The sequence below is a fragment of the Podarcis bocagei genome, assembly GCF_964188305.1.
Source record: "Podarcis bocagei genome assembly, chromosome: 10".
NCBI lineage: Eukaryota > Metazoa > Chordata > Lepidosauria > Squamata > Lacertidae > Podarcis > Podarcis bocagei.
The window spans coordinates 73,935,737-73,962,107 of record NC_138135.1 but is presented as its reverse complement, the minus strand read 5'-3'; the positions used below and the strand labels follow the sequence as shown (position 1 = coordinate 73,962,107).

Genomic DNA, 26,371 nt, shown 5'->3' with positions numbered 1-26,371 from the left:
CATAAACTGTTTAAAAACCATATTGTCAGAAAATCAATTTTTGCCGTCTGGATGAAGTATAAGGATCTATTAGAAAGTAAGACCCCGAGGTGGTTATCACCTGTGGAAGCTAAGATTTCTAAAAAAAGGCCCAATATGGAGGCCTATTGGCCAAAATATTGGGAGTTGATTGAAAGAGTTGGAGATAATTGGAAGCTCCAAAGCCAGGATAAACTAAAAGGTAAGGTGCGAGATTGGTTACATTATGCTCAAATTCAAGAGGTATTCAAAATGGATAAAAAAGTGGGTTTCCAGTTGGAGAAATCGAAACTGGAGACGGAGTTACTAGAACCAAGGACTAAGGTACTTTCAAGAATGTATGACTTGCTGCTTAAATGGAACACACAGGATGAGACAGTTAAATCTGCTATGATTAAATGGGCACAGGATGTAGGACACAACATTATGTCTGAGGACTGGGAAAGGTTATGGAACACCGGTATGAAATTCACGGCATGTAGTGCCTTGAAAGAGAACATTATGAAAATGGTATACCGGTGGTACATGACCCCAGTCAAGTTGGCTAAAATATATCATCTTTCTGATAATAAGTGTTGGAAATGCAAGGAGGCAGAAGGGACATTCTTTCACCTCTGGTGGACCTGCCCGAAAGTAAAGGCCTTTTGGGAAATGATACATAATGAGCTGAAAAAGGTATTTAAATATACCTTTTCTAAGAAACCAGAGGCCTTTCTCCTGGGCATGGTGGACCGGAAGGTGCCAAAGAAGGACAGAACCTTGTTTATGTATGCAACCACAGCAGCTAGGATTCTTATCGCTAAGTTCTGGAAAACACCAGATTTACCCACACTGGAGGACTGGCAGACGCAGTTGATGGACTACATGGAGTTGGCAGAAATGACTGGCAGAATCCGAGATCTGAGCGAAGAAACAATGGAGGAGGACTGGAAAAAATTTAAGGACTATTTGCAAAAACATTATAAGTTGTTTGAATGTTAAGATAACGCACGATTAAGAAACATTACGCTTCTGCATTTTATTTTAAGCAAATGATAAAGTAAGCATTGATGGAAAAAACGAGACATATTTGAAACAAAATATTATGTTTATTAAGAGTCTTAAAATTAAATTACAAATTTTTGAAATTGGTAACATAATATATTTAAAGGTATAATAAGACGAGAAACAAGATAACAAATTGCTGAACTGGCTAGAACAATGAATGCAATGCTGAGAGGATGTGAGGAGGTCCAAAAGTTGAAGGACTGTTGAAGGACGTTAAGGAAAGTTTCTTAATATTTTTTCTTTGTTTATTTTTCTTCATATACATATATATAAAAAATGTTTCTTGTATGTTGCCATGTAAACAAATTTGTTAACCTGTGAAAAGAAACGCAATAAAAAATCTATATAAAAAAAAAAAATGAAAGTTAATTAGACCTAATTTCTAAATTAAAAGAAGAAAATAGCAGATCAGAATCTTCTGTGCAGACAGAAGGGCTAATACAAACAAACCCCCAAGGCTTTGGCCTTAGCATTTTTAAAGTGATATTAAATACATAACTTTGGCGATACTCATCTTGCCTCTTGGCTTCACTACTCAAGTGACAACTGAAGCGTGGAGATAGGATAAACTATCATTAATTCTATAATTTATTCATTTTAACAACTGAAGCAGTTCATTCACTTTCATTTCCCATTTAATTCAACGGACACCCCACCAATCTTCTGTCGCTTATAACTTTTGTATTTTAGATCCCATAAAATTCGGGTCAAACTATTACCCTTCCGAAGGATCAAACCTGCAAAATTTCAGTCCTATTTTATATCTATTCACTGCTCCCCCTCCTGCCACCATCTTTTCTGACCTGTATATAGCTGGTTTCATTTCTTCATCCTAACAGCAAAACAGGTTCCCATTCAGAACCCATTTGTCTGAACTACTATTTACTTTTTTAAACAACAGGAAATGAAGACAAAGTCAGAGTGGAGAAAAAGGGAGGATTTTCACATGTCTTTTCAAAGTTTGCAAAAGAGCAACTTTTGAGCAAGTCCTCACAAGGCTCCTGTGGGAAATTGCTTCATCTTTTTGCCAAGGACTTAACCTTCACTCCAAAATATGCAACCAAGGATTGTGTCTGTACAGCAGGCACACACTGCACTGAGCTGAACTCCAGCTATTCAGCGTCAGGCAATGCACTTTGTGTGCGTTTCCCAATGCTGTCAAAATCTGCTAAGCAAATGCCACAACTCCATCGAATGCTGGAACCACTGCACTTCAGAGTCCGTAGTCCCTTTACAGAGAGCCAGACAGGAAGGAAATGTAATATGCATGGGGGGGAGGTAGCAGAACTAGATAGAGAAGGCAACCCATTTTTGTTATTTAAAAAGCTTTGTCACAGGATCTGCCTGAAGTGCTCCAGAAGGCCAAATCCTGATGGCAATAGACTTGCTTGTTCATGTACTCTCTTGCAAACTCGTGTCACCCTGACTCAACGTTTGCAGCTTTCCAACCCTGAGCAGGTCCCAGGAGGCCAGGGATTATGTGGAGCACTGAGAAAGAGGAGGATAAGTTGAAATGAAAAGTCAGGAATCTACTGGGGAAAGGTCAACATGCTTTGTCTGGGACTTTGGATAAGGCCTTCAGAGGGAAAAAGGCCATCTTTACATGACCTATGAGACACAAACATACAGAAAGTTCACTGGCACTAACTGCGGCTAAACAGCTGACAGCCGTTTTCTCCTATTGCTCATCCCATGTTAAGAGGGTACAGTTAATTCCTTGAGCGGGAAGTCAGGCTGTTTGGTAAACACATCTGGCAGCCTGATTTGGGCCACAACTGGAAGGGATGGAGCAACAGTCACCCCGATGGAAATTCAACATTCAGAACCAGCCTATAGCAAAGGCCTCCTTGCCCTTTCCAGAACAACCCTTAATCTCCACAAACAGATTAAAAGGGTGTTAACAGCATCAACATGAAGCAATAAAAAGCCAGGGTGCACGTGCTAGCACTTGCCATTCCGATCAGATCCCTGAAATATACATCAAAGAAAATGCTCCCCACTCCCCTGCGCTGTGAGGTTGGACAGGAAATTCAAGCCTTCTGTCATTTTATTTAGAGAATTCTGTGACGGTATTCCTGAGACACAGGTCTCCCACTTCAAGCTGCAGGTGGGACCTCAGGTTTTCCCTCTGATCCACACAGAGAAAAGCAGCCTGTTAGGAAGAACAACTTTCTCCTAGAGCTTTTTCCTATGAAAAAGGCGTCTAGATTTGCATGGGGAAACCTGCAATAAGAAGCATCTCAATTACACCATGCACCCTCAGTGAGAATTTAGATTATATCCTTATCAAATTACTTTTCCTCTTCTAGAACTTGGGGACATCCAATGAGGCTGAATTCAATTTTTTTTAAAGCATAGTGACTATTCTGCTTCATCTCCTGGCTGATGTAAACAAAAGCTGGGACTAGTCCTAAACTGGCCTACCAGGGAAGGAAACACATTTCAAGATGCAGAGGAAGAAGACCAGCCTAGAGAGACCCACCTTCTCAAAGGGCTCTTTGTGTCAACCGTCCACTGATGTTGCACAGTGTGTCATTCCTACCCTACAGAGAGACATCATCTTTTCCTTAGCGGTCAACTCAGAAGCCTTGTTGGAGTTAGAGAACTCGGGGTGGGTGTGCAAGGCAAGTCAGAAACCAAGCAAGAGGGAGGAAGCACCCAAGATACAAGGGAACATTCCATCCGTGAATGTGGAACCAGGGGACCTGCCTTACATAGAGCCAGACCAATGGATGAGTCAGTGTTTCCTGCACTGACTGGCAGCAGCTCTCTGAGGTATCAGACAGGAGGTTTACTCAGTCTGACCCAGAGACCTTCTGCACTCCAGCACTGAGGGTTGGCCTTTGACTGAGTTGGTCAAGTTAGCAACATCCTTATTAATTCTGAACACTCTTAAAGCAGGATAAATATAAAGGCTGGATCACATTCAATTCATCACATTTTGTGTGTGTGTGTGTGTGTGTGTGTGTGTGTATCTGCACATACACATGCAGCTCCTGTGTATCTTATTTTTCCTCTTTTTTCTTGAAACAGTGAAACTGTGGCAGAGGTAAGTGGGCAAGAGAGACTATTGTGTTCTTGCAATTCCTGGCAAAAGGGCTTTGCATATTCTGCAAGACCAAGCATTTTTATGTGGGAAGAAAAAAATAGTAAAACAAAATTGTTACTTTCTACTTGGAAGTTACTTATATGCCATTTTAAAATAACCTGCTCGTAGTGATGGCTATTGCCTGAAACACTTTGAGGCTTGCATTCCTGTGGCTACGCTAAATGTTGTCAGTCTCTCATATGCAATAGAAATCTCAAAGAGAAATAAATTAGGATTGTTAGGCTAAACCTGGGATGGGGAACTTGTGACCCTCCAGGTTTTGTTGAACTTTCCATCAGACCCAGCCAGCAAGCCCAGTGGTCAGGGATGAGGGGAGCTGCAGCAACACCCAGAGGGCAACAGCTTCCCCTTCCCTGAGCCAAAAATGGCACCCAGTGCAAGAAAGAGGGCTTGTTCTAAAATTACCGTATTTTTCGCTCTATAAGATGCACCAGACCATAATACGCACCTAGTTTTTGGAGGAGGAAAACAAGAAGAAAAAATATTCTGAATCCCAGAAGCCAGAGCAGCAAGAGGGATCGCTGTGCAGTGAAAGCAGCGATCCCTCTTGCTGTTCTGGCTTCTGGGATAGCTGCGCAGCCTGCATTCGCTCCATAAGACGCACACACATTTCCCTTTACTTTTTAGGAGGGAAAAAGTGAGTCTTATAGAGCAAAAAATATGGTAATTTAGATGAGCATTCTGGGCGCCTTCCTTATTTACTCAGCACTGCCAGAAGCAACTCCAGTTCACTGTACATCTAGTTATTGACCTACACATGAGTTTTTTTAGTCTGCAGGGGAAATCCTACTGCAGCAGTCAAAAGTGGGGGATGGGTGAGAAATTTTATTCGGTTCACATTCAAATGTAGATCTATCAAATTTGCACTTGCCAAAACCATATGAAAACTGCCATCTTTCAAAATTTGCACTTACAAGTTTTGCAGTGCAGCTCTCCAACCACATAATATTTACAAAAATGCATATTTTAAGGGAAAGTGTGCAAATGTAAAAGTGAAAGTAATAGTATACAAAAATGCATTATATATTTGGGGGAATGTGTACGTTAGTCAAAATTGCATGCAAAAATGTGTTGATTAGGAGAAATTTATACTAAAATGCTGGCAAATTTCCCAGATTGTTTTCTATTTTTAAAAGGTTGGCAATTGTTCAACCATGTTCACTTGGTGTATTTCTATAACACATGTAGCCATTCTTCACAGGTGAGGAGTCAGATATGTTCCAAAATGTTTCTGAAGATCTTTTAACATTGCCAAAAATTCCCTCCAGTTTTCAACAGTGTCTTGATACTCCTTGCAAAAATGTACAGTGGTGCCCCACAAGACGAATGCCTCGCAAGACGGAAAACTCGCTAGACGAAAGAGTTTTCCGTTTTGGAGGTGCTTCGCAAAACGAGTTTCCTATGGGCTTGCTTCGCAAGACGACAATGTCTTGAGAGTTCCTGCTGGTTTTTTTCCTCCCCCCCCCCTTTTTCTAAGCCGCTAAGCCGCTTATCAGCTGATCCAATCAGCCGATAAGCCGCTAAAAGCCACTAATAGCGCTAATAGCGCTATTCCGCTAATCCGTCAATGGGCTTGCTTCACAAGACGAAAAAACCGCTAGACGAAGAGAATCACAGAATGGATTCTTTTCGTCTTGCGAGGCACCACTGTACATTTAACCTATAACTGATTGTTGCTCCGTATCAGTTGCTTTTGTAAAATGAACTATATTACTATGTGAAACAGCAGCAAAGTTGTGCACGGTGCTCAAAGGCTCCTACAGCAATCCTGTCATGCCGCAAATGAAGCAAGCCAGAGTCTGGCTTGCTGTGTCATCTGAATCTGGGCTCATGATTGGTAAGTCAAGAACAAACCTTGGCTACTGCTCACAGTTTGGAGAGAAATGAGCCAAGAGTCCAGATTCAGTCTGTGGCTTCTTTCATCTGCAACATTGCAGCAGCAAGTGTAAAGGAGGAGCACTGCAAGAACTTCACATTAAACTGTGGCTTGTTTTAAGCTAGTTTGATGTGACAGTTGTTCTGGGCTGCATAGTAGCACTTGACTCAGTGCCAGACAGATGTATGCAAGACTTCTCAGAGGTCCAGAGAGGCCCAAGCCACTTCCAGGCCTTAAGGTCCCTTGCCACAATAAAAATAAGAAACAATGACTCAGGACTTTACTGTAATTTTACTGATGTTAGCCACCCTGAGCCTGGCTCTGGCCAGGGAGGGCGGGGTATAAATAAAATTTATGATGATGATGATGATGAAGAAGACAGAATAAAACTGCAAAAAGACGACTGGGAGACATACTAGCTAAGAGAGTAATTATGCCTTCTACCAAATCACATCTCTTATTTGCTATAATTTGAAGCTCAAAGCTGAGAGACCATGTCACATTTTGGTCCAATGCACATAAAAACAAGTTGCAAAACTGATCAAATGCCAAAACATTAACAAGTGTCTACATTTGAGGTCCACTTTTGAGCTTGAGGCCCTGGTCAATTGGCCCTCCTGCCAGCCACTCTCCCTGAATTGGCCCTGGATCTAAACCACTGAGCCTAGGACTTGCCGATCAGAAGGTCGCGGTTTGAATCCCCGCGACGGGGTGAGCTCCCATTGCTCGGTCCCTGCAGTTTGAAAGCACGTCAAAGTGCAAGTAGATAAATAGGTACCGCTCCAGCGGGAAGGTAAACGGCGTTTCCGTGCACTGCTCTGGTTCGCCAGAAGCGGCTTAGTCATGCTGGCCACATGACCCGGAAACTGTACGCTGGCTCCCTCGGCCAATAAAGCGAGATGAGCGCCGCAACCCCAGAGTCGTCTGCGACTGGACCTAACGGTCAGGGGTACCTTTACCTTTACACACCCCTAACAGAAGCAAATATGGAGATGAAACGGAGGAAGAAGTGGGGAATCACCCACAATTCCATTATATAGAACTACACATGCCATAGTATTTCTTGGATCAGGAGTCTGATGAAGGACACTCATGAGCTGCTTTTTTTCACTTTTGTAGAACAGAGATGAGTTAACTGTTACACGTTTTGGTAGGGGCATCTCAACTACACCCCCCCCCCCCAGTTAAACTGAGTAACCCAAGTCAGTTACGCAACGCAAGTCATTATCTCAGAATAGCTTGCAGTCATTTTATTTATCTAGCCAAGGGCAAAGTCAGGCCACTTTTCAAATCAGTAGATAGCAGTGTGCAGAATAAGTTTTCATAAAGAACTGCATTCTTTGCAAAACAAAAAACTCACCGGATACTGCCAGATATGAAAATCAAGAAACTGACCCGAGAGTGCTATGGATAATCTTGCTTGTTCTGTCTTGCTTCCTTTAGATTGAGGCACTTAAACATGAGTGTCAGTGTAGTGACTAAAGGGCTTGGGCCGTGTTGTCCCTGGTAATCCGTAAAGCTAGTCAATCTTCAGCAAGCCACTATTTAAAGATCAGAAGGGGAGGTCAAAACTGATAAAATAGCACCACACATTGCAATACTATTGGTATGCCTTCCAGTAGTGCTAAAGAATTATCTAGACTGACAATAAAAATTTGGCTACTTGGCTGCTCATTCTGGAGTAAGCAATTCAAGGAAATATGACAAAAATGCCACATTAAAAAGCCCCTTTTGCCAACCCATTTCTAAACTCCATCCATCTAGTTTAAAGCCTTTGTGCCAATTCCACTTAGCAATCTCCTTCCCTACTTCCAAAACCCCAAACAAGCCCGTTTCAGTTTCCTTTACATTTTCTTGCCACCAGCCTCCGAAACTTAAGCTGGTTAAAGAAAATTACCCCTTACTGGGAAGCTTAATTGCAGTTCAGCCTCTTAAATAATAGAGATATGGGCACACCTTAGTTTCTCGGATGATACTCTCTACACACCTGGACATTTCAGGTTGCCCTGGAGTCCTACGCTTTAATTTGAAGCTTCTGTTCAGAACTACCAGCCTGCTATATTGCATTTGTTTAAACACAGTCAAGTATTGCAAAGTCTCGGAGGACAGTGTTGCTACAGAGTTTCCCCAACACAGATTCTCAGAACAAGGATGAAGGCTGGACATTGAACACTTTAATGCAGTGGTTTTCAACCAATGTACCTTGGCACCCTGGGGTGCCTTGAAGGTTGGTCAGGAGTGCCACAGGCAATACTGGCCTCTGTCCCTCTTTCCTTCCCTCCCTTCTCCAATGCCCTCTTGCATCTCTGCCTCCCAAAGGCTTGCACAGCAACCCTGGCTATAAGCTCAGCAGGCAATTAGTGCCTCTGGGAGGTGCCTCTCTTTAGGGTGGGGGGGTGCAGCTCAGAGACCAGGGATGGAAGCAGGAGCTGCCCGAAGGACTCCCAAGGAGAAGGGAGAGGAGAGGAGGCTGAGAGAACATCTCACAAGGAAGGGTGTTTGGAAAAGGGTGAGTGGCTGCCAGCTCTGCAGGCAAGGGGTGACACAACTGGGCTCCTGAGCCCCACAGGGCTGCCACAGAAATAATGCAGTTGGTCAAGGGAGCCGTGGACTCAAAAAGGTTGAAAACCTCTGCTTTAATGTATGCATCTCTATCAGCATGTGTGATGCTTTACAGAACATACAAATGCAAAGAGTCCAATTCCTGCTCTGCGAAGCTTACAATCTATATTTAGACATTTCCAAGATGGCGCAGAACATCTAAGCAGAAATCACACAGGTAGATGAAGATGGGGGAATGGGTGGAAGGGGAGGTGGGGGCAGAAAATCTGACACATTAGCAAAGCTGTGTTTCATCGGCACACAAAAATCATAGGAAACAAGAATAGTACAGTGGAGCCACAGATGACTTAAGGAAGATCTATGCTGAACAGACCTCAGCTTCCTTTGGTAGAAAAGCTGATGTCCTACAAATAGTTCAAAGATTTCCCCTAAAAATACTGGGCAGGATTCAACAAGTCCCATCAGGGGAAGCCCTGTGCAATGGCATCAGCTTGAGCAATGGGGTTTCCTCCTCTCCTCACACCATGTCCTGCTGTGTCCCTGAAATTGACTTGGGGGGTTGGGGAACCCCCGGAACAGAACACAATGGGAGGAAAGCTGGGCAATTCTGGGCTGCATCAATAGGAGTATAGCATCTAGATCAAGGGAAGTAATAGTGCCACTGTATTCTGCTCTGGTCAGACCTCACCTGGAGTACTGTGTCCAGTTCTGGGCACCACAATTCAAGAAGGACACTGACAAACTGGAACGTGTCCAGAGGAGGGCAACCAAAATGGTCAAAGGCCTGGAAATGGTGCCTTATGAGGAACGGCTAAGGGAGCTGGGCATGTTTAGCCTGGAGAAGAGGAGGTTAAGGGGTGATATGATAGCCATGTTCAAATATATAAAAGGATGTCACATAGAGGAGGGAGAAAGGTTGTTTTCTGCTGCTCCAGAGAAGCGGACACGGAGCAATGGATCCAAACTACAAGAAAGAAGATTCCACCTAAACATTAGGAAGAACTTCCTGACAGTAAGAGCTGTTCGACAGTGGAATTTGCTGCCAAGGAGTGTGGTAGAGTCTCCTTCTTTGGAGGTCTTTAAGCAGAGGCTTGACAACCATATGTCAGGAGTGCTCTGGTGGTGTTTCCTGCTTGGCAGGGGGTTGGACTCGATGGCCCTTGTGGTCTCTTCCAACTCTATGATTCTATGACAATGGGAGGAAAGCTGGGATAGTTCCATCTGACAAGCAAAAATGCTTACCCTGGCAGAAAGAGCACCTTAGGACAAAGTTGAATTCTTCCCTTTGAACTTTTTTTAAAAACAAAACAAAACCCAAAGTACTGGTAATTTAAATTGCAAATACAAGAAGGCCCCAGTAGAACACAATTTCATCAGTGTTTGGGCAACACTTCAAAAGTATTGACTGAGTGACTGTTCAAGAGCACAAACACAATCAGCCAAGAGATCTGTACAATGCTGCCAATCCGCTTCTGAGTCCTAACACCGAAAGACTGCTCTTCATGTGGGTCACAGTAAATATTTTAAAATGTGCTCTTTGTGGGTGTGTTCAGGTTTTAAGGTCTACTTTTTTCCCAAGCACTGTGGCTCCCTGCTCATACCAACTCTATTTCCCACATGCAGTACCAAACATTTTATATGGAACCCCAGTATCTAAATGTGGAAGAGATATAATGCAGTTTTTGGATTGGCAATGGTATAAATCTTAAATGGATGATTCCAGACCCCATAAGCACCACTGTCATATTACAGAGGTCCAACTGGCCTCAACTAGAAGTCAGGTGTTTCATGTCGCTGGTCAGGATCAGCCTGGCAGGTCAACTTTGACATGTGGTAGGGATCACCCACCTGTCAGTCATGTGATATCATCATTGTGTGGCAAGATTGGCATGTGGATGGGACCCTCACCACAGCATTTGGGGAAGACTGATACTTGCAAAAGCAGTTCTTTTTCTACTTTCCTGGGGAGCTACATGCAGTAAAACTGAGCAGAACTTAACGCTTTTTCATGCCTCCTAGGGAAAGGAGAACGATACAAGCCATATTGGAGCCCAGGGGGGTGGGGGCGAGACTGATCCATGGCTCCCCCCCCTGCTTTAATCGACTGTGCATAAGTCATTCTGGGAGTCTTCTTGGCTAAAAAGCAGGCAGCAAATGCTCTAAACAATATTAAAAACAGGTAAACATAAAATATCATGTGGATGCTTCAAAGAAACTTCAATGCTTCAAGAGCACTAATCCCACAACATCCACCCTCTGTGAGCACCCGGTGTGTTTCAACAACAAAAAACATTAAACAAGTAACTAACCTGCTGAGTAATGCCCAGCTTCCTGGGAAGTGTTCTAGGAAACATATAGTTCATATGGAGATCTGGCCAAGCTTGTTGGGCGTAACGATCACTTTGCATGAACTGAGAATGCATCCCAGAATCCTCCTCCTCCTCTTCCTCCTCTGAGAAGACTAGTAATTATAGGCAAACCCCTTTGATATTGTCATTGGAGGAACTCCAAGCAGTTTAGAGTAAGCCCAGGGGGGTTTTTTAAACCCATTTTTTAAAAGCCCATTTGGAAACCACTGTTCAAAGAAATGTATTTCATATCAGGAAGGCAAACACACATCAATAGCAACAATATTCTAGCCTCCAGCCTGAATTAAGCTTTCTAAAATTTTAGGATGCCTCAATGCTTTAAAAAAAATATCCATGACATTGGAACTCATTTTGCTCTAAGAGCAAAAAGAGTAATTGAAATCAAAAGTTCTTTATTGGAAAAACACTTTAGTAATAATTCTGCCGCAGCTAATATTGAGCAAAAACCCATTTTATATAGTATCCCACCAGCTGATTCCATCTTCTTGGAGTGAAATCCATTTTATCTGTATTTAAAGTCAAGTTCCCTAGCTTTTATGACAGTGTTGGAACCAACCACGGAGTATTGTGCCATAAAGATTAGCTACCGATAAAAAGATAAGTGTTATGAAATGTTGGCTCTTGAACAAGATACCAGAGAAATTCAGCACACAGCAGTACATAAACATGCACTTTACAGTGGGGTTTTTTGGGGGGGAGGGGATAGTTTTTAAATTGACTATAAACTCCACCCCCTAAGATCTCACATGGCTTGTTGTAACCGGGTATCAAAAATTTCAAGCAAACCACTTTTCAAATGTCATCTACAGCACCATAGGTGCCAACTCCCTGGGGCTCTGGATGCCTAAGCACCCACAAAATTCCCCATGAAGGGGCTGGGCACCCACAAATTTCAGGGCCAGGCCATGCATGCTGCACGGCACCCACGACCCAGGGCACCTACAGTCGCAGGGTCAAGCTGGCACTCCGGTACAGTGCCCATAAAATGGGTCAGTGCAGGCAGGGAGAAGAAAATGAAAACTAGCAGATCCCAGATTCAAATAAAGCTTCTGTTCTGTCAGTGTCTTTAGCAACATGGAATAATGCTTTATAAGGCTGTTAAATGATGATTGAGAAAGCATGTTGCTGTTGGCAACTAATATATATTTAAACACTCCATGTGATATCTAGCTGAGACCATCCACCAGCAGAATGGACTTCCCCTGGTGAAAGAGGACTCTCCTTCCTCTCTTCCCCGTTGAAGCCCCTTGTGTCCTTCTAAAATCAGCTCTGTAGGGGTAGCAGACCCTCCAGAAAAGGTTATGGAAAAGATAGGAAGGCAAGTCTCATTGCACAAGTGGACTTTCACTCACAGCATTCAATGATCACCCCAAGTATTCAGTGTTTGAAGAAAGTAGCTGTATGCTCACAGATTTGAGATGTATATTATTAGGGGGGGGGTGTCAAATTAACTTTCTCAATAACGTGCTCTTGTTAACATACAATTGAATGTTAGGCTGTAGTGTGTACAGTGAACATCTAAACCCTGGTGAACACTGAAATTCACATGTGAATAAATGCCAACAATCCCAAATGAATTTCTCCAAGGACCAAAAATAAAACAAATTCCTCAGTTTGATCTGCACTGATCTGGTGCCAACCAGAATTCAATGAGAGTCAACATTTATCATGGTGTTCAAATTTCTGAACATAAGCAGAGATTGTCAGGGTTGACATATGCATGCCAATATTCAGTGGGGGGGGGGGTTAGGAATATGCCCCAGGTTCCAGTGCCCAGAAGAAAGTTGTGGGGAAAGTTTCGTCTTGTCAGCCTGAAACTTCAAATTTCATTAAATCCATTCCAAATTCATACCAAAGAGCATGGAATGGGATATTAAAGTTTTGATTTTCCGAGCTGAATTTTCTCAGAAGTCATTTTTATATTATTTTCTTTCACCCTCCTCAAGAAAAAGGGCCACTTCTCACTGTTTCCACATGCCACAAAATGCCCCAGAATGACACTACATGGTGGGCTCCACTTGCAAGGAACTGTTGAATTTCTCCTCTACCTGGATAGATTTGGTAAAATGGTCTCCCAACCCTCTACCCTATCCACAAATAGAGTGCTGAAGTCATTTAAAAGGAAGCAAGTAATTGCAATTCAGTATTCTCTCCCTCCCTCCCTCCCTCATTCATAGGTGTAGATTGATTTGGGGAAAGTTCCTTTATCTGAATATCACAAGTTACATTGGCTGTCATTACAGGACACTGCCCCCACCCCCCACCCCCCCAAAAAAAACCCATCGCTGGATTGGAAAGATGAGAGGACTTCAAGCTGGAAACCCAAAGTCCACAAGCTAAAGCAGAATGCATAACAAGGGCATAGAATTGGGACACTTCTGCATGCATCTCAATCCTGGAACTCATTTTTAGTATTGGAACTGGGTTTACTCTTTTCACACATAAACCCACTTTTGTTTTAGGTGTGTTTGGGGGATGGCACTGTAATAAGGAGACCAAGGAGGGCATTAAAACAATAGCAAAAAGTACAGGATTTATAGAAGCTCCTTACCTTTTTTACTGTCTTCTCAACAAAATAGTTTCCAAGTGGTATCAAGGCACCTCCAAGGATGGCTAGAATTGCTCCAATGACGGCTCCACTCAGCAAACCACAGTTCAGCAAACCACCCATCCTACTGGTCTGCAATTTCTTCCACCTCTGTGAGCTCTTACAACTTTGCCGTCCAGGAACACATGCACCCCTCTCGGCAGCAGCAGCCTCTAACACAGCAAGGTCCTAAATGAGCTTTCAAAAGAGATCAAAGTACAAAGTACAGTATGAGCAACAGCTGGAGATATCACCCAACACACTCACATCAATCTAACCATTAAAAAAAATTGTTGCACACACACACACACTTAATCGTTTTCTTGCAGGTTGTAGCAGAGAATCCAGTTATGCACCCTTTTGCTTGTATTATTACATTACGCAACACAGAAAAGTAAGTACTCAAGCATACTCATGTGCCGATTGTTGACTACTTAGTACTAAGCCCTCTCTCCACACAGGAAATTCTGTACCCAAAACTGGAGCAAGAAGCGTCAGAAAAATGGATCCAAAGATTGGTCTTAGGGGGCCAGGTTCACCTGTGGTCACTCAACACTCAACCTGCGGCTGAACATGGGGGACCAACAACACTGAAAAGGCACCGTGCTTCATAAAGCATTTAAAGCTCCAGTTTGAACTATGGTAGCATAACCTGCACACACAATTCTTCATCAATTGCTGCATTCTTCAGCAGGTCTGTATTAATTATTTATTAAATTTATACATGGTGCTGGAGGAGACTCTTGAGAGTCCCTTGGACTGCAAGAAGATCAAACCTATCCATTCTGAAGGAAATCAGCTCTGAGTGCTCACTGGAAGGACAGATCCTGAAGCTGAAGCTCCAATACTTTGGCCACCTCATGAGAAGAGAAGACTCCTTGGAAATGACCCTGGTGTTGGGAAAGATGGAGGGCAGGAGGAGAAGGGGACGACAGAGGACGAGATGGTTGGACAGTGTTCTCGAAGCTACCAGCATGAGTTTGACCAAACTGAGGGAGGCAGTGGAGGACAGAAGTGCCTGGCGTGCTCTGGTCCAGGGGGCCACGAAGAGTCAGACACGACTAAACAACAACAACAAATTTATACACAACCATTCATCCAAGGATCACAGTATAAGGAAATACATAATACAGTAACAAACAAAGCAATACCCAACAATAAAAATATGGTTTAAAACACCATATATTGTTGAATGAGCCTGGTAGGCGAGGAATGTTTTTGCCTGGTGCCTAAAGATATGTCACAAAGGCACCAGCTGAGCCTCCCTGGGGAGAGGATCCCACAAGCAGGGAGCCACTTCAGAAAAGGCCCATTCTCTTGTTGCCCCCCCCCCCGGACATCTCCTGGAAAGAGCACACTTAGAAGGGCCTCAGATTATGAGTTCAGGGTCTGGGTCTGTTCATACGGGAACACACAGAAGCAGATATTTGCATGCTAATTTTCAAGATTACAGTTGAGAGTTTTTTCCACAGGTGTAACGTTGCTTCCTAGCAAGAACGGAGCACCAAAATGTCTGCTGCAGAGTCAGAGGAGTTAAAACGTGTCCAGAGGAGGGCAACCAAAATGGTCAAAGGCCTGGAAACGATGCCTTACGAGGAACGGCTGAGGGAGCTGGGCATGTTTAGCCTGGAGAAGAGGAGGTTAAGGGGTGATATGATAGCCATGTTCAAATATATAAAAGGATGTCACATAGAGGAGGGAGAAAGGTTGTTTTCTGCTGCTCCAGAGAAGCGGACACGGAGCAATGGATCCAAACTACAAGAAAGAAGATTCCACCTAAACATTAGGAAGAACTTCCTGACAGTAAGAGCTGTTCAACAGTGGAATTTGCTGCCAAGGAGTGTGGTGGAGTCTCCTTTTTTGGAGGTCTTTAAGCAGAGGCTTGACAACCATATGTCAGGAGTGCTCTGATGGTGTTTCCTGCTTGGCAGGGGGTTGGACTCGATGGCCCTTGTGGTCTCTTCCAACTCTATGATTCTATGATTCTATGATTCTATGATTCTATGATTCTATGAAAATCTATTTTTAAAGTTAATTTCAAGATTCAAATGCCGCACTGGAGATTATGATTATATACACTCCAAACTGTACTTGTGTAGCTTGAGATGCAGGGACATAATTCTACAAAGATGTTTATGATAGAATCATAGAAACATAGAATTATGGAGTTGGAAGGAACCCTGAGGGTTATGCAGTGCAAGCCCCTGCAGCACAGGAATCTCAATTAAAACATCCATGGCAGATGGCCATCTGACCTCTGCTTAAAAACCTCCAAGGAAAGAGTCCACCACCTCTTATGGGAGTCAGCTCCACTGTCAAACAGGTCTTACTGTCAGAAACTTATTCCTGATGTTTAGTCAGAATTTCCATTCTTGTAACTTGATGCCACTGGTTCTGTTCCTAGTCTCCAGAGCAGCAGGAAACAAGCTTGCTCCATCTTCCATGTGATAGCCCTTGAGATATTTGACGTTGGCTATCATATCTCCTCTCAGTCTCCTCTTTTCCAGGCTAAACATGCCCGGCTCCTTCAACTGTTCCTTTCCAGACCCTTGATCACCTTGGTTGCCCTTCTCTGCACACATCCTTCTTAAATTGTGGTGCCCAGAATTGGGCACAGTATTTCAGGTGTGGTTCTGACCAGAGCAGAAAAGAGTGGTACTATTACTTTCCTTGATCTGGACACTATACTTCTGTTAATACAGCCTAGAATAGCATTAGCTTTTTTTTGCTGCTGCATCACACTGATGACTCATGTTCAGCTTGTGGTCCACTAAGACTTCTAGACCCTTTTCACATGTACAACAGGCAGCCAGGTGCCCTCTCTGTGCCACACCCTTTGTTACCTTAATGACTAGATGCTGGATTTAGAAGGCAGTCTCAGGCATGCAGCCTAACCACCCTCCTAAACTCAAAACAGCAGTGGCAGACTGTGGGGGTCTCAAATTTCAGCAGCGCCCTATGTGGTGCCAAAATTTGGGGGCCCCGCCTGCCTCTCACCTTCCTTTCTACATCATAGTTGTAGCACCCCCTGTGGCACCCCAAAGTTCCATGCCCAGTGCAATCAAACCACTGATGACAGCGTAGTGCAGATGGGACCCCAGCTGCATCCAGTAATTCCAAACACAGGCAACAGACAAGTCACTCTAAGGACCACTTGTGAAGTGGTGATATGGAGAAAGGAGAGGAGAGTCCCCCCCTCAGATGTTGACCTCCATGCAGTCACCCAAACATGTGAATGAAGTGTTTATCCAGTTGCACAGTGGGTGAACCCACAGTTATATGTGCACAAGGCCCCCGTTGGATCATCATGTAAAAGTTAGGTACAGCAGATGTGATCTCAGTTCTCCTCCTTATAAGTGCACACCTAATAACACCTACTTATTGGGGTCCATGCTGTGAGATGCTTAAGCAGCAATTTGATAGATTAGGGAAAGAAGTCTCTATCCACTGTTCATTTTTTTAAAAAAGTCATCCTAACTTCAGGAGAAGGAAACACCTTTTCCATATTTGTCTACCCAACACTCTCCTGAACCTGCATGGTAATATACTGGCAAACAACCTCTTGAAAAACATATTGGTACTAGCAGATAACCTTCTTTTCAGCTACATAATGCAGGGCAGCCTGCTCTGAACTACTGTCAAGTTTTTGCAACAAGCTATTTAGCAAAGTCTGCCAGCTACTGAAAGTTCTATCCACCACTGTAACTGTAAAAAAACAGCCAGTCAAGACTTATCCTTCAAGTTACACAATGTTGATTAATGTTTCACAATAGTTCAATGTATTCAGATAGTAACAAGGTTATTGATAACTGCAGTTGAGGGTCAATAAGAGACCATTAGTGATTGAGCTACTGACAACACAGATAACTGTTACAAGGAGATTAAAGAAACAATTCAAAAAATAGACAACCACTGGGGTAAAACTCACAAGTATGCAAACCTTGGAAGTTTCAGAAGATCTTACAGAAAAGTAAGGAAAGAAAGTAAGTAAGGAAGCTTTCAGTACAGTCTCTGTATTTCCATACAGAATTCTTGTGACAAAGTCCAGAGAATCCTACATGATTTTCTATCTGGACAGATATTCATTTAGCTGCCACAGCACTATGGGGTCCCTGCCAATCATTTGAGTCAGAGAGCATATTGCAGAAGGCTTGTGCAAACCTCATGTTTCACAATATTTTTGCATTAGTTTTACTCAAGAAGCTGCAGTCATCTCTCCCCTCATTAGTGACATGCTGCAGGCATCCTTGGTAGAATTTCAGGGACACCTTCTCTGTCCCTTGGCTCTATTTAATAGGTACACTTGGAAATTGAAGCCTTGTAGGGTCAGATTTGATGAGGACTCCTGTACGGCTAAAAGAATAGTACAGCTGGCGCCCACCCCTTTTGACAAGTGACACCTATCTTATTCTTTGAGTAGATCTATAGCTTAGTGGCAGTATGCATGCTTTGCATGCAGAAGGTCACAGATTAAACACCTAGCATCTCTTCCAGTCCTAGGTAGGAGACCTGCTGCCAGTCAGTGTATGAAATATGGGGTTGCGTGGACCAAAAGTCTGGCTCCTTATGAGGCAGCTTCCTCTGTTCCTACAAACCCTGTCCTCCTTTGCACCTGAGAAACCCAAGTACATCAGGCAGCAACAAAGGGCTAAAATGATATCTGTATACACCTTGAGTTTATTTGTTTTTCTTATAATAAGTTAAGTATAAACAAGTTAAGGTGTTGCCATTTTATATGTGAGAATTACAGCAGCACTAAATGGAGTATTTAGAAAGGTTCCAAATTCTGAACAACAACAACAAAGTTTCCAATCCTTCCATTCAAGTTTTGGATTCAAAATCAAAGAGCTCCAGACTTCTGGGCATATCTTGCTTTAGCAAACAAATATGATCTCTCAGTTGCCAAATGGTCAGTAACAAAATGCCAGTACACATAAGCTGCCCAATACTGAACCCAAATATCCCAGGATATTAAATACAAGTACTCAAATAAAATTGCCAAGCATTTCTTGAGTATTCAGGGAACAATCCAAACTCAGAGAAGAATTCCCTCGGCACAGAAGGTGGGGGAGTTTTTAACTGTATTTCTCCAATTGTCTAAAATCATAAAGGAACCAAGGATAAACACATAGAACAAGCCTACTGAAGCTGCTTAAATAGCCAGATGCCTTCCAAATAATGCAGAGAAACAATTTTTCCAATATATGAAATATCCTAGAAGTTGCCATAAATACTGAATATGTTTAAACAACTTCTAAAGACCAGCATAAAAAACTCCTTACCTCTAGAGAGAGGAGACCCCTCCTTGTAAAGGAGTTTGAGAGAAACTTTGTCAATAGAACAAATGCATATCCTTACTAAATACAAAAATAAAATCCATTAACTCATGGGGTAGATGGCTGATTTGACTTCTCCATTTATTGCCAGAAGATGCTCTGAACGTGCATTGCCATTTAATGGCTATTTATACCAGCGAAAAAAGCTTTACTGACAGTGTTGCTTTTTGCAAGGAGGGGGCTGAATTGGTGATCCAAGTAAGGCAAGGGCCAGGGTGAGAGAAGGGAAACTCCTAAAGCAGACCAGTTGTCCCTGTAAGAAGCGTCACACCCAAGGCTGCTTCCCTCTCACACAGTATAGTAAGATGTTCCACTTTCATGTTCCTTTCAGACAGTTTCTGGAGCTTTGTAAACATTTGTGTAAGGCCATTGTTTTGCTAGCTAAACAGAGCATCCTGCAGGCAACCACAGTGCTATCTCAACTCCTTCTTTTGTCACAGAAATGTAATCAAACTCCTCCAGAGTGAAAGAGCCAAAAAGGAAATAAGCTATTGTCTCTCTGTGTATATATCCATCTGGCTGCTCAGTTAATTTAGCTAGTCGCATGCTTTTGCCCCCCACAGAAAGTTTGAACATGACAGCACAGGCTTCCGTTCTGGAGAAAATGAGATTCCCCCATTTTTAAAAGTTTTGGACAGAAAAGAATGTTTTTAAAAAGCATGGTAGCAATGGGGGGCGGAATAGTGAACGTTTCTAGGAGTTGAGGGAGAAGACCAGCTTCTTGAAGTCACCTGGCCTGGCAAATGGCACGTAGAATCATAGAATCATAGAGTTGGAAGAGACCACAAGGGCCATCAAGTCCAGCCCCCTGCCAAGCAGGAAACACCATCAGAGCACTCCTGACATATGGTTGTCAAGCCTCTGCTTAAAGACCTCCAAAGTAGGAGACTCCACCACACTCCTTGGCAGCAAATTCCACTGTCGAACAGCTCTTACTGTCAGGAAGTTCTTCCTAATGTTTAGGTGGAATCTTCTTTCTTGTAGTTTGGATCCATTGCTCCGTGTCCGCTTCTCTGGAGCAGCAGAAAACAACCTTTCTCCCTCCTCTATGTGACATCCTTTTATATATTGGAACATGGCTATCATATCACCCCTTAACCTCCTCTTCTCCAGGCTAAACATGCCCAGCTCCCTTAGCCGTTCCTCATAAGGCATCGTTTCCAGGCCTGAGTTGCTACGCAGTGCAACATAGTTTGTGTGCCTTGAAGGCCATCCAGTTTGTGCAAAATGCATCCTAGTGGGCACAACTGTTCAAACTCAGACATTGGCATTGAACAAACTGCACCTGCTGCCAAATTATTGCAAAGCCCAAGTCAAGGTGCTGATGTGGATATATAAAACCTGCAACATCTTGGGACCTAAATATCTGAAGGAGCACTTCCTTTCGTATAGACTTGCCCATGAGTTAAGATCCGATACATAAAATTCAGAATGCAGAAGTATTTTTCCGGGTTTCACTGGCGCACATGCGCAGAAGCGCTTTATGCTCCACACGCATGTGCAGAAGCGGTCCTCCAGTTGCGAATTCCTTGGGATGCGGCCAGACCTCTGGAACAGATCCCATTTGTAACCGGAGGTATTCACAAGGATTTTAAAAGATGTATCACCAAATGTTGCAGAATTATGGAGAGTTGGATTTAAGACTGGAAAAGTGAGAAACCAAAATTTACAGATTTGGCTACCCTAACATGGACAGGCTTCCTTTGTGGTGGGCTCCCTGTCTTTGGACCCTCCAAGGAGTGTTGTGTGCAGATTATGCTACCCTTTCACAGGCAGATAAAGGTGCAGCTACCTTCCCCATGGCTTCAGGAGGGGTTAAGGTTTTGAACAACTCAAATATGATTATTGTCTGCTCAGTGTATTATTAATATAGTCTGCTTTATGAATTACTGATTTGTGGCTAGGGGTGAGGTAGAAAATTGATTCTGTTTGCACTTTTTAAGGTAAACCTACCTACTCTGTGTTTTCTGAAAGTATTCACAAACTCTTCTGACTTTTGTAACACAGTTCTCTAGCCGAGCTATGTTTACAAAAAAGCATATATAACTAGGGCAAAATGTTTACAAAACATAATATGTGGTTGAAAATGGCAAAAAAAATTGCAAAATTGCTTTGCAAAAATGAAGAGATTTGCCCTAGAATGTTGAATTGTAATGAGGCTGTTTCTCCCCCCTGCCCAAACTGAAATGTTGAGAGCTGAACTTGAGATTGGAAAAATGGGAAATAGAAATTTACAAATTCTCCCACCCCTCCTCGAGGCACAACTTTACCATCGCAGAAGATACCCTACTCTGATTCCATGACAGAAAATAGGAAAGGTGACATCCATTAATGAATTTGTCTTAGAAAAAGCACTTCTGCTTATGCAAGGCAGGAAAGGGCACTCTCTTTAGGCTGACCTCTCTCCTACTTAACCTCCTTGACTCCAAGGAAATGGAAACTATTTGGAAAGAATAGGTTGTGGCACAAAAAGTTGGGTGCGTGTGACAATATCAGCACATCAGGTGTCTTAACTTGGGCACTTATCTGTAACAAAAACCATCATTGGATAGAAACACACCGGGGGGGGGGAACACCTGCAAGAATAAGAAGTGTTGACGCTGGAAGAACCCTTTGAGCAGATGTAGCCATTGTGGCGGCCCACCAGAAGTTGCTGGACTCTAAGTCCCATTGGCCACAACCAGCATGTTCAAAGATTATGGGACTGGTATTCCACAGCAACTGGAAAGCACAATGCTGAAAACCCATAAGAGTCCACAAGAGGATAGGGCCATATATACAAAGTCATTTCTCTCCAGTCAGATTCTACTTTACTTTGCATAGTTCCTTTATTTTAAAAAATCCCACTGCAATATGCCTAAAATATTTCCAGGTCATTGTTTTCCTGCAGTGACCCTCCCATATGCAAAAGAAATATTGAATACAAGGGATTGACTCTGCCCTCCCTAGTTTTACGCTTTCCTGTGAGTGAAAACGCTTTTTTAAGATGGTAATCTAGCTGCATCGTTCAAATTACATGTTTTAAATTTACTATGTAGTTATAAGGAAGAAAGGCTGGAGAGAGAATAAAACTAGAAACAAGGGGAAAACTTTGCATTGCTCAATCATAGATTTCAAAATGGTACTAACTTTGTAGCAGGCATGTTTAGAATTGCAGCATCACAGATTCACAAAGATAGAAAAGACTGCTACTTGTTCATACACTCATTAGCTTTAGAAATTAATTAGATGAAGTCATTTAGCTCAATCAGATTAGAAACATTAGAAACAAATTAAAACTTAGAATTTGAATGCATCTATCGACACTTGTTGACCTCTTAGAGTAATTTTAAAAACATTAATGCATACATGATTACCTTCAGGCCCAAATCCAAACAATATTTTGACATAAAAAATACACCTATTCCCAAGTATCAAGAGGAGCACATAAAGTTATATGTACGTTCACGTGCACACAAGTTAACATTTTCTCTTAGGAGTCTTCACATGTGAAGTTTCCTTTCATTAGAAATTTAGCTTTCTAGATGAGTTTTGACACCTATCTCCCAGTCCACATAGCCCCTTGGCATCTAAGACCACTACAAAGCTTATCCATTAGTTGAGGGCCTGCACCATCTTTGCCTGAAGATGCCAACAAACCTGGATGAAGAATGGATGAACTTCTCTCTCTCTCAATAGCCCTGCCAAAAGGAGTAGTAGAGTTGCAGAAAAGCTTGCCGAGCCCTTATTCACAGAGAAATTAGGTTGCTGTAGCAACCCTATAGCAACCTAGGGCACCACAAGACTGCCCAGTTCTCCAAGAGTCCGTTGATCTTTCATCAGCCTCAGTAGGGACAAAAAAAGGCAAGTTGCAGAGACTTAAATGCCTGAGTGGCTTAATAGTCTCCAGAGATCAAGACTTACTGCCAGAAGTCAGGACAGTAAACCCTTTCCCCTACTTTTCACAACAAGCACCGACCACAGCAGGGGTGGTGGTGGAATAAGACAAACTCACACTGCATCCAGCTCTCTTCTTCCAGTACAGTTGCCTTTAACCAAAAGGCAAGGTATCAAGTATATATTGGATTGGACAATCCAGGAGAACAGGTTTGAATGAAGTAATTTCACTAATCACACTCAACAATTATGTGGCACTTTTGGTCTACAAAACTCTTCACAGATATTAACCTTAATACTTCACTAATCCTCTCCAATATACATGGGAGGTAAACAAAGAGGGAAGGTACAATATTTATTTCCACATTCAGTATACTAAAGCCTGCTCAGGTTACTACTTGAGAGAGAGGGGAAGACTGAGAGCACAAGACACACGGGAAAGCAAGGTTGCTGTACTGAAAAGTTGGCTTGGTAAAAGTCTGACGCTTAAGAACTTTACACAAAATTAACACGGCTGCCATCCCTCCAGTTCCCTGGTGGTCCATTACCAACCGAGTCAAGGCTTTCCCCCACCCAGTCAGTCTTCCTTAGTGTTAGCGTACAATTGCTACTTCAATCCAGAGAACTGTGCTCTCTTCTGCACCTCCCAAGAGATTTAGGCAGTCTGATAACTCTAGGGTCCCTTGAAATCACTTGGAGATATGGCTGAAGGGCACGGCTTTATAGCAACTCTAGTTCTTCATGGGACAGTAAGTTTCAGACGGCAGCACTGGGAAGCTATTTTGACACCCTATTGGAGTTGTCTTTGGTCCTCCTCAGGATACCATTTTGTCTACTATGAAGCCTCTAGGACAGCTTGAGGGCCACCTTCCTTAGTCTAGATGCCAGTGAAGAGCAGAAGCAAATGTGGACAGAGAAACAAATGTGAATTTTAGGCTGCTTTCTAGCCTAAACACATACTCCTCTCTATCCAGAACAGCAAGACTTATCAGAATTCAAGGTCACATCACAGCCATACAAAAGCACAAGTTGTAAAGCCGGACCAGCAAGGGTTGTGGTTGTGGCTGTGGGATTGCTCAGAGCCAAACTGCAGCCCTATCTTTCAGTTCCCAAGCCTGATATTCCCCACCCATGAGATTCCTCTAGGTCACATAGTTTGAAATGTCCAGCCAACAATATGCTGATTATTTCCAATGCCATTTCCCTTTTCATTGGATCTGGATGGAGCAGTGAAGTCCCTGAACATGTGCCAGAATCACTCATGCTCCAAACAACTGAGGTAAACTGAGGTTATCACACCTTGATAACACACGGATTAGATGACTGCAATGCACTCTTTGTGGGACTGCCCTTCAAGAAAGTTCCAAAGCTTCAATTAACATACCTTTTCTCTCCAGCAACTGCTTTGGCTTCCAGTATGTCTCATACAGAGGACTCACCTAGACTTACTTTTGTCTTGCAATTCTAGGCACAGGTCCAGACTTTAAAGCTCCATGTCTGAGTGGAGTGGGGCTTTTTACCCCCTCCCATTGCTCTCCACAGGAAAACCTGTGTTTTACCACTGTATCACAGACCTGTACCTGGAAAGCGTAGTACAAAAGGAAGTCTGGATGACCCCTGAGTCAGTTCACTGGGTCCATCTAGCATGCCATTGTCTATACCAGGCATCCCCAACTTGTGGCCCTCCAGACGTTTTGGACTACAACTCCCATGATCCCTAGCTAACAGGTCAGGGATGATGGGAATTGTAGTCCAAAACATCTGGAGGGCTGAAGGTTGGGGATGCCTGGCCTATACTGACCAGCAGTGGTTTTCCAGGTTTTCAGACAAGGTTCTCTTCCAGCCCCACCTGAGGGTTGAACTTGGGACTTTCTGCAGGAACATGTGCAGAGAAGGGCAACCAAGATGATGGGATCTGGAAATCAAGTCTTATAAGAAGCATTTGAAGGAGCTGGATATGTTCAGCCTGGACAAGATTAGACTGAGAGGGGATACAATAGCCAAGGGCTGTCACATGGAAGACAGAACAAACTGGTTTTCTCCTACACTAGAAGATAGGACTTGAACCAATAGCTTCAAGTTACAAGAAAAGAGATTCCAACTAAATATGCAGAAAATATTTCTGACAGTAGGAGCTGTTTGACAGTGGAACCATCTCCCTCAGGGGGTGGTGGACTCTCCTTCCTTGGAGGTTTTAAGCAGAGGTTGGGTGGCCATTAGCTGAGGATGCTGTAGCTGAGATTCCTGCATTGCAGGCGGGGTTGGACTAGATGGCCCTTGGAGTTCCTTCCTATTCCATGATTCTTGCCTTTTTAGTCTCTTTTTTTGTGGTGGTGGGGGGGGGGAGAATATCCTGCTTATTGTTTCACCTTGTTGTTTATTGTAAACCGCTTCGTAAATTAAAATTTTGAAAATCAGTTTAAAAACAACTAGACGAATTGAGTACCACCACATTTTGTTGCTCTATAATGCTGCTGGAAAACATTTGTCTTCCTTTTCAAAATGGACATATTCCAGAAATATCAAGGAAAACAAAAGGATAAGATACAAGGCAGGCATATTTAAAAAAAGACCTCTATCCACCTGAGATGCCTAATATGGCAGATGGCTGGTACAGCATTTATTCCTTTTAGGCACTTTGTTCATTTGTCATAAAACAGGAGTGCAGAACTTCTTCCATGTGGGCCTAATTAGTCTGCCATTGAGTTGGTGGGAGTTTTGGGAAAGCCCCCCCCCTGTCATACATAAGATGCAAAGACATTACTTATTAAAAAGGGGGTTGCAAGTACTATCAATCAGCTGATCTGCACCACGGTGTAGAGTACACTGTGTAGCTCTTTGGGAGCACAGACAAATCAGGAGATGGTCAGGGCTTGCAGAGAGCCCTGCACAGTGCTTTGAAGCCCCAATGATCAATAGATTGTTGGGCCTTCAAAGTGCCACACGCCATGCATAGTTTAATTTCGAATCACCCTTGTAAAATTCAGTCAGCATCAGATTGACAGGTGGGGCTGCCAATCTTTGCCCATGGGCAACAGGAGAGATAAGGATCTTGCCCACAGGCCAGATATAATATTCCACCTTGCCAAGCAAAAGCATGTGTTACATGTAAGCAAATGGTTGAGCAACCATGGAAATAATTCAAGAACCATTTCCTACAAACCCACAGCCAAGCTAGACTGGGCACATTCAAAACAAAATTTGCAGCCACTTACCCTTTAAACAGTTCCACTAAAGCTTCATAATTTTTTTTTTCTAAATATGGGGATGGAAGGAAGTTGGTACTTTAAAAACAAGAAGGAGCACCCACAATTTCAGCAAAGGCAATAATAGGTCAGGAGGGCTCACAATGGCAAAATTAGCAATTTTTCATTGTCAAAGATATTACAAAGTTGTAGAAAAGTCTATTTTAAGTGTCAAAACAGTATGCCGGGCCCATGAGCAGTGAGCATAGGTTCTTCTGGTCCAGCAGTTCCTTCCCAGATGTTCACTTAACCAGAGAACCTTTTTGATATTTCTCTCTCTTTTCCATTTCCATTCATTACAGTATGTTGTATCTAACCCGAGTCACCTTGTTTGCGCAAGGACAGT

At 43.0% G+C, this 26,371-nt stretch overlaps 1 protein-coding gene across 6 annotated transcripts in view; it reads right to left on the bottom strand.

The window, feature by feature from the left end:
* CD36 (CD36 molecule (CD36 blood group)) overlaps positions 1-26,371 on the bottom strand; it is a 79,041-nt gene that overhangs the window by 28,417 nt on the left and 24,253 nt on the right. For 3 of the 6 annotated variants that reach the window (XR_014012245.1, XR_014012246.1, XR_014012247.1), the window contains one exon: positions 13,533-13,766. Coding sequence is in view for 1 of the 6 variants with exons in the window: in XM_081210736.1 (XP_081066862.1) it covers positions 13,533-13,652 (120 nt within the window). In the remaining 5 variants the exon portion in view is untranslated. Of the gene's footprint in view, positions 1-13,532; positions 13,767-18,850; positions 19,016-22,543; positions 22,702-26,371 lie in introns of those variants that run through there. The other 3 variants (XR_014012249.1, XM_081210736.1, XR_014012248.1) reach the window with 2 other exon arrangements.